Source organism: Theropithecus gelada, chromosome 3 (assembly GCF_003255815.1).
Source record: "Theropithecus gelada isolate Dixy chromosome 3, Tgel_1.0, whole genome shotgun sequence".
NCBI lineage: Eukaryota > Metazoa > Chordata > Mammalia > Primates > Cercopithecidae > Theropithecus > Theropithecus gelada.
In genome coordinates this window covers 111,259,373-111,272,956 of record NC_037670.1, presented here as the reverse complement: position 1 = coordinate 111,272,956, position 13,584 = coordinate 111,259,373, and the positions used below count along the sequence as shown (strand labels likewise).

The following is a 13,584-nucleotide window of genomic DNA, read 5'->3' as shown; positions in this document are numbered from 1 at the left end:
TTTAAATTTCAAGATGGACGCAGACACAAGCCACAATGGCACCTTTCAGGGAAGTCAATATTTAGAGAACAGCATCCCTTCCCAACCTCAGTCCTCCTCTACCTCCTCTACTCAGAAACCTCTTATTTCACCACCCACATATACTCTATAAACACTCACTGAGCAGCTCCCGTGTGCCTGTGTGTTGTTACCTAAAGTGCTGAAATGGCTATTTTGCAATGTTAATCTTTTAAAAATAGAAGACAGAAGTCAAACAAATGGGGATACTACCATATGAGAACTACAGGTAAATCAAAAGTGCATGGGCGGGTAGGTACCTAACTTTATCCTGGGGAGTTGGGCAGACTTCAGAGGTGGCATCTGAGTCTTGAAGAATGAGTAGGAGATTGTTAGGCTGGGAATGGGAAAGGCAATCTAAGCAGAGAGAATGTTTAATGACATGGAAGCATAAAATCTAATGGCATGATTTTTCAAGGAGCAAAAAGGTCTGGATGGCAAGATCATAGGGTGTGTGGAGATGGGTTTGGTGTGGGTGGGAAAGCAAGAATGGTGAGAAAGGTTAGGAACAGTTGATTGCCGCATTCCAGAGTTCAGAGTATACAGACTTGAGTGTGTGGGCAATGGGGAGTCACTGGTAATTTTCACTCCTTCACCTCCCTAAGCCTGCTTGTTTCCCACGGTGGTCCATGTTGTATCACTGCTCCCACAGTTCCCTTCTATATGCCAGTCTTGTCTTTCCAGGAAAAAGAAAATCTGCTTTTCTTACTCACTGTAGTCTTGATCTTTCATCCATTCTGGAAAAATGGGATTTTACAGGCAGGTAAGGACATTCTCATGAATATATGTGAAGACCATCATTTTAGGTATTTATTTCACATTCTTGATAGTAACTTTTAAATGCTTTACTTTATAAAAGTTTTGCAGTTTTTTTTTTCTTTTTCTAATCTGCTTTTTCTAAACTAGTAAAAGCTAGTTTTCTGGAACTAGGTTACGGACAGACTTTGGCCCATTTAACAAGGTCAGACTGTTTATTCTTGACAGAATTCTTTCCCACTGTAAAAAGGTACTTTTAAATGCCACATTCCAAAACCAGTGCCAGTAAGCCACTGAAGCATATTTTCCCACAAGAACTGATACCATGTGCAGTCCCTACCTCACTGAAATCACCCAGCTTTACATAAGGTGCAGATAGTATTTAACATCACTATGAAATCGATCAACTGAAATATGCCAGTCATGTATTTATAAAACACTTCCATACATTTCAAAGCATTGGTAACCTTTAAAAAAGTAATTAATAAATATAGAAATGCGGAAAAGAAAGGGAAGGACAGCGCTAGAAAATTTTTAAAAAGAATTTAAGACAGAAGAGGAAAACAAATCTTGTAACTTTATATCAGTATCCAAACCTGAAGTAGTAGAGCTTTTCTCCCTCATTTTGGGGTTTTTATGGTTGAGCTGTTAAATTTACAGCCCCAGTTTTAGATTCTGCCAGCCTTCAAAATAAATGTATGAGCAGCACTAAAGTAAATTTTCCTATGCTTTCCCCTTTTCTCTTTTGGATGTTTCCCTGAGATTTGAAGGTAGATTATTCCTCCACAGCCAACAGTAAAGTTCAACATTCAAATTTATGAAGGATTTAAAAATCATCAGTATCCTTCTAGATAGATGCTGGGTGCAACAATGTCACTCACCCTGGGTTTCAATCTCTAGAAAGGAGGAAAGCAGAAAGCAGAAGCAATAAGAGGAATGGTTCAGCAGCCAAAAGACTCATTTAGAAATGCATTGGGAAGATTAGCAATATTTAAGTCAATAAATGCAACAGAAAATCCAGCACTACAAGGTAATCATATAAAAGTCTGAGCTCAACTTTTGGAGAGACCTATACAGATAACAAGGACACAAATTTAATCTTCTCAAGGACCCAAATGGACTAGATAAAATGACTAACGGAAACTACAATGCAGACATTTTCAACCCGTTCTTGGGACACTATGGTTTCTCCAAAGATCCCAAGAGATCTTAGTTTTAAAATAAAAGCATAACATACAGAACACCTAAGTGCACAAGTCAGGAGATCTGGCAAGGTTTGTGATCTCGAAAAAAGAGGGATGAAGCACAATAATTATCTGAAGGTTATGAATGACTGCCCAGACAGACATTCAAAGTGTAAATGTTACTCCCTCAGAGCTCAAGTTATTATCAAGGAGTGACGCAGGCAATTGGGAAGATTAGCTGAAAAGTTGTGTCTAAAACAAATTTTAAAAAATTTTTTAGATGCTTATAATTGATGATACAATGACACAAGCAGTAACATGGAGAATGCAGAGTAGGAAATCCATTCATTGATTTATTTGTAAAAGCAGGATGTTGTGAAAGCAATTAAGTTCAAAGAATAGTGAAAAACTGATAAAGAATATGTGCTTATGTTATGTGCTTACCACTCTGGGCAGAAGTGATGGAAGGACAGAAAGGTAGGTTGGAGCTGAACCGCAAAAAACTTTGTATGCCATGCTGTAGAGCTGCAATTCATTCTCTAGGCACTGGAGAATCATAAGGATTCATTCATTCATTCACCATCTACTCAAGTGCCCACCTCGCGCAAGGAAGGCACTGTGGGAAATGCTAAAATACATAACATATTATTTGGACTGAGTGAATAAAAATGGATACGGCCAATGTTACAGAATTTGAGAAACATTATCTTGACTCAGAAACTTACACTATGATATTATCAAAGCCCAAGCAAAATAAAGATATCATCACCTCTCCTTTCCTTACAAGGAAGCAGTGACAGCTCTAAAATACAAGCAGCTCACATGTCCAAAGAATTAAAGAGGAGACAAAAATCCAAGTTACTGAAATGTTGCTTTATATTCAATTCCAAGGACCATGTCTCATACTCCTTTGAGTATGAACATAACACTTACGTGGAGTTAAGCAAATTTAGGGGAGATGGAATTATATCATTAAATAGAACTCTTCAGACAAGCCCCTAAACTAGCCCAGAGGCATATTCCCCAAAATGTTAAATGTAGGAGGCAAAATGTTTTTTCATCTTCTGGATCCCTGAGAAGCCCTTTGCTTGCAAAACCTTTCTGAAGCATATGGTCTCATTAATCTTAAGAAAATGCTTGGTTTTTATATCCAGTTTGGCCTCAGGCTTTTGAGATTTTGAATGGCATCATATAGGGTGTCTATATGAAAAACAGGCCCAGGCATGGTAGCTCATGTCTGTAATCTCAGCACTTTGGGAGGCTAAGACAGAAGGATTGCTTGAGGTCAGGAGTTTGAGATCAGCCTGGGCAACAAAATGGGACCCCATCTCTAAAAAAAAAAAAGAAGGTAGCTGGACATGGTGGCGTTGGTGTGCACCTGCAGTCCTACTACTTGGGAGGCTGAGGCAGGAGGATGGCTTGAGCCCAGGAGTTGGAGGCTGCAGTGAGCTATGACTGTGCCACTGCACTCTAGCCTGGACAACACAGAAAGACTTGGTCAAGGAAAGGAGAGGAGAGGAGAGGAGAGAAAAGGAAAGGAAAGGGGAAAGTAAACGGAAAGGGGAAGGAGAAAGGAAAGGGAAGGAAGGAAGGGAGGGAGGGAGAGAGGGAGGGAGGGAGGGAAGGAAGGAAGGAAGGAAAGAAAAAAAGAAAGGAAGGAAAAGGAAAGAAAAAGAAGAAAAGAAAAGGAAAAGAAAAGAAAGAGAAAGACAGACAACCAGACTCTCTCTGTATCATACCCTGGTAGATGCTGGCGGAACAAACGTAGGAAGAAAGCAAGGAACTTCTGGCTCTTTCTCCGAGTAAAACATCCTCCAGGCAGTAGCATTACAGTTGAACTGTTTTTGTCCAGAACTAATTCACAACAGTGACCATTTATGAAGGAGTAGAATTAGGTGAGTCAAATGAATGACTATCTTTTATAAACAAGGAAGTAAGTCATTTGATTTACTTCACAAATCCACTTGGTGCAATTAGATACCCACACGCATGCACACGCACCAACAGCAGCTTTCTGTGCAGTATGGAATACATTCTCTTTCTATATGGCAGAAATTCTCACAGTGGTCATCGATATTTGCCTTCACCGCGGAGGCAGAGTTAACCTATCAGATGGTAACTCAAATGTGTTTTATTACCACCGAGAATGCGCAATGGAGAATCTGGATGGGTTTTCATGTTTGTTTTGGCTCTGGCATTTTCCATGTACCCAGCCCTGGGAATCCTAAAGAAAACGTGTCCTGTTCCCAGCTCTGTGTACTGCCCCCATTGTGTTCCACTTCCCTCACTGGTGAAAGTGAAAACGAAACCAGCACAAACACTCCATTGTTAACTATGAAATATGTACTGGCAACTGGATGTTTTAACAAAACAGACCTGGTTGTGTCATGACAAGATGTTGAGCGGGGAAGGAGTCACAGGAGCCCTTCCTGCTTCAGAGGTGTGTCCTGCACTTTCGCTGAGGTGCCGAGGCGACAGGGCTTTGGTTTTTTCCATTATACTCATGTAATGTTCTTGGTTTGATTTATTCAGTATGCACTGGCAGCTTTTGGAGGCTTCTGTGGGAGCTACTCGGCTGCCCAAGCCGAGGCACAAACCCTGCCAGGTCTCCATAGTAAATACAACACGCACGAAGAGGAAACAAGCATAAACAATTTATTTTCTCCTGTAAAAGATGACATTGTTCTCCCATCTCTGGTCCTGCTTCACTTTGTCACTTGGTGGTGCCAAACTGGGTGCCGTGAAATGAGTTATTCCAAACACACACATACACACACACACCCCAAGCACAAATTGCATGACGCGCACATTCACAGGGCCCACATCCAGGTGCGTTGAAGAGGAGGATGCTGGTGACCTTTTTAAGCATCCCACATTTTGACCTGGGTGAGGAGGGAGGGCTTCCCTAGCCCTTAGCCTAGGCAGGTTCTGGAGCCTTATCATATGGCCTCATAAAACCATATCCCTTTCCTTTATTGCATTTACCTCTGTTTCTAACTAGACATTTCTCTGTGTGACTGATTCAGATCTATCTCTCCATCTTGCTTGTAAGCTCTCTGAGAGCACGGACCTTGTCCATTTCCATTTACCATCATCGCTCAGCTTCACTGAGCGTCTGGCACATAGAAAGCGATCAGTAATTATTTGTTGACTGAAAGCCACAACTCCATTTCATTGATTTTCTCCCCTAGGCTTATTAAGAAGTTTCTGAATCCATGAGGTTCCGTTAATGTTACTAAATGCTATCAACACTGAGGTCAGAGTAAGGAAGGAGTATCATCAGAGGCATAAGAAGGGGATGTAAGTAATTTTTTTTTCTTCAACTTTAAGTTCCAGGGTACACATGCAGGATGTACAGGTTTGTTACATAGGTAAATGTGTGCCATGGTGGTCGGCTACACAGATCATCCCATCACCTAGATATCAAGTCCAGCAATCATTAGCTATTCTTCCTGATGCTTTCCCTGGCAATTTTTGTAATACTTGTGGTATTTAAATAAGTTAATGATCTCAAATAAAGCAATATTGGGAATCTTATCAATACAGATTTAAAAATATTTTCCAAAATGAAGTTTTGTACTTTGTACAGCTGTCGAATAAAAGTCTTCTCAAGCTTAACATTTACTTGTTGTCTTTTTGTAATTTCTATGGAATAAAGGGTGTTTTCAGAACATGCCTATCTTTTATTAGTGAAGGTAATATGGAAAAAAAGATCCTTGGAGAAAGAGAATATAATTCACTTAGTGAGAATTTTATTAAGTCACTAAAAAGATGGGAACATATTCCCACTCTTCCATTATGGTACAAAGAGGAATTTTTCTCTTAACTATATGGGTGGATTAGGCACAGGCATTTGAAGGAAAAATGTTAACTTCATGAATAGCATTAAATGATTGTATAAAGGCCCCAAAAATACAATGACAGGCCACTCTAGGACTGTTCAGTGCAAAGAAGAAATTGATTGAAGGCAGGTCAATTTTGGACTTCATCTCAGGAGGTGAAGATACTGAGGTACCAAAAAGAATGATCTCATATTAGGGTACACTTCTTTCTACTCATGGATGACTTTATGATGGCTGTCCTGGGGAGTGACTGGCTCTAACTGCCTGGGTATTGGCAATCACATGTGGTATAAAAACATCAATACTGGCATGGCTTGGGTGGTCCTTAAAGTAGTACCATGTACAGTGAGAGCAGCACAATGAATGTGCTGTTGCAGTTATGGACTTGGGTGATTTTAAGGGAGAGGACACAGATAGGACTGAATCAAGAGAATGCTTCATTTTTCCTAAGCAATGATACTTTTATAAGACATTCAGGTGCACAGTGTGGCAAAAGTTTTATTGAGGTCTACATAAAAAAAGAAAACCAGGAGGCACCAGTTCATGACCCAGAGTTTCTCACTGTTGTCAAAATGTGGCATGAGCTAGTTGTCTGTTTTTGGTTTTACCATTTTAACAAGACTTAAAATACGTTTTTAAAAAATGGACTCCTAAACATTTGTGGAACCTCTAAATACCCTTTGTAGAATCTGAGAGTTCCACAGAACACAGTTTGATACCCTCTCAGGTACTGAATTTTTGGTACGGAGAAAAGAGGAGTGGGGATAGTGGGCCAGAGCCAGAATATAAACATTAGAATTCTCCAAGCCATTTACAGTCTATTTGGTAAATTCAGACTTAATCTGGTCACACTGCCTGTTTGAATGGCAGTTTTCCCCACTTTCAAAATGAAATGGTTGATAAAGAGTTCCAAGAACACCAAATCCAACGGCAACAATATCACCCTCAAGCTGTATGATTAGGTTTAGGAAAAAAAAAAGATTTTGCATCATAAATGGGAAGACCAAGACTGCTCCCTTCCTGAGCTTGCTGGTCACAGTGCTTCATGACTATCAGAGCCCTCACTAGGGCTGCTGGTGATGTTCCTGGCTCTGCTCTAAGACATGTCAGACCCGGGTGCACGGTCAGGTAGGACTGAAATTGCTGGCTGAGTGGCTGGTCTCTATTTCCCTTATCTTGACAAAAATGAGTTGCACCATGCACATTTCACATGAGAAGGACTTAGAAATGTTGACTTCAGAATGACTCTAAATATAATTTCAGCTAGTCACAACAGTCATTGCACCGAACATGTGTATATTCTTGAAACACTTTTGCCACAGACATTATACAACTGCATGTGTCATGATTCTGACCTATCAGCTATGTGCAATGGAAAGAACCTCCCTGTAACCTGTTCTCATTGGTTTTCCAATGAGAACAAATGTAATAGTTCTATAGAGGTCAGAGAAGTTAATTTTTCATGGTTTCAGAGAAACTTTTCTGATAAAAATAACCCATGCCAGGTGTTAAGTATAACAGGTCCCACTTCTCTTCACATTTCCAACTCCTTCTTTGAACCACAAGGGGCCTCACACACATGCTTATGGACACTCCAGTTTGCAAGCTCGAGCTTTGCCCATATGCTGCAAACAGCTGTTCCTAGGCTTAGGAGTGAACACACAAGTGGCAAAATCTCTATTAGGAGGAAGGATGAGCCCACGCCATTCCCATTTAGTCAGGGAATTGCAATGTCCTGTGTGTGGTATGGGGTGGGGATGGAGGTCTCAAGGGACATGCTTCCTTGGCACCCTGGGTTGTGTGCTCCATGAAGGGAGACAAGGCTGGAGTAGGGCCAGTGTAGGCTTCTCTAAAGCATGAGATCCAGGCCAGGGGCCTCTCTTGCCTAGGATTAAGGCAAACACTGCTACCATCCACATCTTAATTCTACAACCTTTAAATAAATAGGTATAATACTCTGTATGGGTACATGTGTATACAAGATACTATATTGAACAGCAAGCACCCAATACCCCATAAAGACACCTGAATGTCATGTTGGAGGCAGCCTGGCAAAGTTAGGCATCCAAAGGACATTTAACTCTTTGATTAGTCCTCAATTTATCAGATGAGAACAAGATAAGTCATTCGGCCCAATGTTACATACCACCTACAGCTACAACTACGGTCCAGGCTACTGTCCCAAATTAATTTCTACCAAAGGCCAACATATGAAGTATATTCTACTTATGAAACTTGTGTTTCTTAACAATAAAATTGTTTTCACTAGAAAAATAAAATAATAAAGATCAGAATATAAAGGATTATACCTTAAGATGCCTCGAAAGCTTACCTGTCCCGAACAACTAATTTCTCAGTTAATCCAAAAGATGCCTTGTCTTGAATACTGGCATACAGCATACTGGCTCAGAAATTAAGGAGCAGTAGTAGTTCAGGATCTATCAGGTGATCATGAACTTAAAATGAAAAGAAATACTGCTAACTGATCCCTCGAAGTTCTATATGTAAGAACATTTTGAAGTTTTCAGAAAGAAGCTAAAATACAAGCTTTTGTAATTGTTCAAACAGAAATATCATTTATCATGTAAATACATATATATTAACATAGATAGCAAAAGCTGTCTAGTAACTCACTCATTTTTTCATTTAGAGGATGTTAATTATTTTAGAAGAATACGACTCCTCTTCTAAAACTTGCTTTAATCCCAAAACATAAGGGGCTAAAGAAAGTCTTCAAATAAGTAGAATTATAATAATGCTACATTCCTCTATCTCTACAGCTTTTTGTTCAGGACAGGAAGTTCAATTCATACACGCAATGTGTTCATGAGGCAGTAGAAAGGATCATGATAAAAACAATATACAAACTGTGAACTTGCATTTGTGTCAACTTTTCACTCCTAACTTGAGATTGAGCTACAGCATGTATTAATAGCTTTCATGATTTTGAACGCAGATATGTGCTGCCAATAAATCAATCAGGACTAATGTGCAAAATGGACTCAGCCATTTTAAGGTATATGGAGTAAGTCCTTCAGCTTAGTATTACCAGCTAGCTATGAGGAATATTGACACACATCAAATAAGACCATTAAATGTATAACATAACTCCTTCCCTATTATTGTTATGACTCAACTGCTTATATCTGCAAGTCAGCATTTGTCAATTGATTCACTGAAAAATATTTCCTGAATGCCTATCAAAATATACAAGGCACTGTGTGTTAGGGCTGAATAAGATGAGCATCTGCCTTTGAGGAACTTATAGCCTGATAAATAAAATTCCCAAATAACTAAAAATAAGACAGAAAACAGTACTATGGGCTGGGCGCGGTGGCTTATGCCCGTAATCCCAGCACTTTGGGAGGCCGAGGTGGACGGTTCACTTGAAGTCAGGAGTTCGAAACCAGCCTGGTCAACATGGCAAAACCCTGTCTCTACTAAAAATACAAAAATTAGCCTGGGGTGGCCTGTAATCCCAGCTACTTGGGAGGCTGAGACACGAGAATCACTTGAACCCGGCGGGCAGAGGTTGCAGTGAGCCGAGATAGGGCTACTGCACTCCAGCCTTGGCAACAGAGTGAAACTCTGTCTCAAAAACAAAAACAAACAAACTATATATATATATAACTCTGGAAACACTGAGAGAGGAAAGAGAAATTAATTTCTGAAAGGGATACTAGAAAAGGTACCCCTGGAGTCAGGCTTTGAAAGATAAGTAAAATACTAGCATTTCTCATAGTTTTAAGATGTCAGTTTCGAATCAGTTAACTTGTAATTCCTTTAACATTCCACAAATCAAGTTGATTCTCAGTTCCTGTATGACATAACCCCCTAAAAAATGTGTATTTCCAGGAAGGGGAGTGTAGTCTTTTTCTCTTCAAGAGACACTAAAAATATATACCACTTCAGTCTAAAAAACTATGATTCCAGGTTTTTATATGTCACCATGTGTATATAAATCGACGCATTACTATATTAAATGGATAGTTCCTTTAAGTAGAAAAATACAAAAGAGTGGGGAAATTTTAAAATGTAGTACCCCGTAGGAACACACCCTTTATTACTGCCATTAAATTCCAACTGTCACTCTTTCAAATAAAGTCTGAATTTGTTTTAGTGTCCTTCTCAGCTGCTAATATATTTCACTTATGTTACTATAGGAAATATAAAGCATGCAGCATAAGCTAGATACTGAAAAATTGTGTATTTATGACTGCCTTACTCCTTTTACTCTATGAAATAATTTGTCTACATTTTCCTGTTTGAACATATCAACTTTCAGCAAGAATGGAATGTTAATTCATGTTACGCACAAGCTGGGCTATTATTCCTCAAATTTAATAAGAAAAAAAAAGAAATCAAACACAAACCAACTGGATTTCCTGTTTTTATTTATGGTTATTAGTGCCCATTTAGGGGGATTAAAATAAAAGTGTCCATCTCAGTTACAGCTCATCCTTCCTTCAATTAATGTACCCAAGGAGACAAGTTCCTTCCATTTACTTCCCTGATGACTCTCTGGATCACAAAGCCTATTCAAGCTTCTCCCCAGGGCCCCAAAACAACATGCGCAACAACTTCCTAGGGAAACTCGAAGCCTACCTCACCCTTCCCACTGGGGAAATACACAGACTCAGCCCTTTCTGGTGTGATTACGTAAGAATACAAGGGCTTGCTTGACCCTGCTCAAAGCTGAGACCTATCGTTGAAACGTCAACTTGTGCCATTTCTCCTCTAAAGCAATAGTATATGCTGGGAAAAGAGGAAACAAGTAGGATTTATCTTATAACAATGGCAACATTTTCCAAGGAATTCTCTGCACCAAAAGTTCGGATGCCCTAGGAAAAGTCTATAATGTTTGGAAAGTAACTAGTCTTACGTGTCTAGGTGGTAGCACCCCCTATTTTGATTGGGGGCAGGGGGTGGGGAACACTTTAATAAATTGGATTTTTTCCTAAGGCAAGTTATCTGGCTCAGAGAATTTCCAACTCCTCTCTTGAATTTCTACTTATCAGCCATAGTATTACTGAAATTTAGGGAACAATTTTTTGCTGTGCAGAATGACCAAAGATGCTGCCAATCATTCCTTAACAACAGGGCCACGGTGTCCCTGATGTGAGAACCACTTTAAGGCTAAAGATGGACAGTATGGATTCTTTTTCTTTTTTCTTTGAATATACAAAGATATTTTTTTAAATTCTTTTTCTTAAGACTTAATTTGCTATATATCATTTATTTAATTTACTGTATGTAAGGCATGAATTTACTGTATGCAAAATAGGTCTTTCAAAGAGAAGGATATTAATACCTATTTCCAGGCTGCTCTTTTTTTATTTGGGGCGCAGAATTTCACAAAAATCCATCTGAGAAATAACGAACTATAAGGAGAAATAGAAGCTAACCAATGTCAATAGCTCTTATGGTTTTGCATCTGAATGGCAAAAAGAAACAGGATATCATAACTGTTATTTTTTGCCAAATAGGGCCGTTGGGTTCGCTCTTTCTATTTAGGGTTATATGAACCTTTACCTGGAATGGCCGTGCTATACATTCATATATTATCCAAATTCACTGTGAATTTGATTTCTTCTTTACAACTGGCACCACAGCTTCAGAGGAGTGCTTTAACACACTTGTGTAGGCACTCTGTTTCTCAAACCAGGATGCCGCAGACAGGTCAATGTTGCTCGTGCTCTTTCTTCCCTGACCTTGAGCCGTGTGTTCCCTAGGCATTGTGCATATAGCTCTGAAAACAGTGGTTATGGCAGAAAGCATTTGGAAACTTGTAACCGATTCCTGTCCAGTGGCTAAGATGCAACAGGCTATTTCTGCAATGGATCCTGTCCACAACTAGCCCAGGCTGGATGTGACTGTAGCTGTAAACAGAATGCCTTCTGCCTACCCACTGCCATATGAAAAAGGGCAAAGACAGTCTATCCACCAACTACATGGGCAGTAGTAACATTAGGGACATGGAAGGGGGACAGACTGTCATTCAAAAGAGGAAAAATACGTTTAATAAAAGGACAGCACTCTCTCACTCACCACTGAGGTTAGAGCCATCTGGAAACTATAGATGCGGGCAAGGCCGAAGTCAGCGAGTTTTATTTGTCCGCTGCTGGTCACCAGAATGTTCTGTGGTTTTAGATCGCGATGCACTACTCGGTGTGAATGAAGAAAGTCCAGACCTCGGAGAAGCTGAAACATCATATCCTATTAAAATTAAAAAAAGAAAATCAATAAACACTCAAAAAGGAAGCTGAGCATTTGCTATGCTGGCCACCAAATCCTTAGCATTTTGTGGTTGCTTGGCATACAGCATGCATTTGATAGGTATTGGCTGAATGAGTGAATCTGTCTCCCTTCCTGCCTTTCCACTCCCACACTTTCAAGAACACTGCAAGAAATTTCACTCTCAACCTGTATTTTACTAATGAAAATACAATTTTAAAATAGTTTTTGATGGAATGGGAAATGTTCTGGAAGGATATCTGCCAAACTGGTTTCAGTGGCTCTTGCTGGGGAGTGGGAGGAGGAGGTTGTGAAGGGACACTTTTTGCTTCTCTACTGTTTAATGTGTCATTTCAACAATTAAAATCCAGTGAATAATAATGTTATTAATGGTGATTATTATTTTATAGCACTTAGTACTAAACACTCACTACGTATCAAGCACTATTCTAAGCTTTGTCCTCTTAGTAAATAATTTAATTCACACCACAACATTTAGGTAAATAATATCATTACACCATTTTACAGGTCAAGAAACTGATACACAGATGTAGGCTCCTAATTAGCCCAAAGTCATACTAGCAAGAGAGTGCTGATTAACTGTTTTTTTTGTTTTGTTTTGTTTTGTTTTGTTTTAGACAGGATCTTGCTCTGTTGCCCAGGCTGGAGTGTAGTTGCAGCCTTGACTTCCTGGGATCAAGATATCCTCCTGCCTCAGCCTCCCAAGTAGCTGGGACCACAGGTGCGCACCACCATGCTAGGCTAATTTTTTTAGTTTTTGTAGAGATAGGGTCTCACTATGTTGCCCAGGCTGGTCTCAAACTCCTGGGCTCAAGCTATTCTCTTGCCTCAGCCTCCCAAAGTGCTGGGATTACAGGCGTGAGCCACCAGGCCCAGTCTTTATCAACTCTTTTAGAGTATTAACAGAGTCTTGATTTCAACTAGGGTCTGGAAAATCTCGATTCAAAGCTTCAGGGTATTCCTTTATCAAATCAATGAACAAATGAATATGTAAAATAAGGCAAGCCATTTAACCTCCTAAGTCTTAGTTTCCCTGTCTGTAAATGGGAAAGTAACAAAACCCACTTTATCACAGGATCATTGTAAAGCACTTAGCACCATAGTTAATATTCAGTAAATGGCAGCTCTTATTACTGTTATTATTAACCAGTATGGAGGGGGGATCATTCAGGATATAAACCAATATCAGATCTTTTTCTAATTTTAGTACTAATACAAACGTATACAAGATTTAATACTCAGGAAGTAAGACATTGGCCATGATGTCATAATCCTCTGAAATTTGTGGTAATTAAGAGTGACCTACTCCCCGGATCCAAATATTATGAGAATGGTGTATACCAGGGAGGATGGAGCTGTTCTGTTAATACAAGGGTTTGAAAATGACTGGGCACCATCATAGATTTCAGAGCTGCAAGCAGCTGAGGATACACTTATCATTGGCTGGACCACTGAATCCTCTCATGGAGAACGGTATATTTGGTTACTGG

At 39.6% G+C, this 13,584-nt stretch overlaps 1 protein-coding gene across 4 annotated transcripts in view; it reads right to left on the bottom strand.

Moving 5' to 3' along the window:
• Positions 1–13,584, bottom strand: part of CDK6 (cyclin dependent kinase 6) — a 238,100-nt gene that overhangs the window by 112,453 nt on the left and 112,063 nt on the right. For all 4 annotated transcript variants that reach the window (XM_025378782.1, XM_025378784.1, XM_025378783.1 and 1 more), the window contains one exon: positions 11,888–12,055. In XM_025378782.1, coding sequence (XP_025234567.1) covers positions 11,888–12,055 — 168 coding nt within the window. The remainder of the gene's footprint in view (positions 1–11,887; positions 12,056–13,584) is intronic.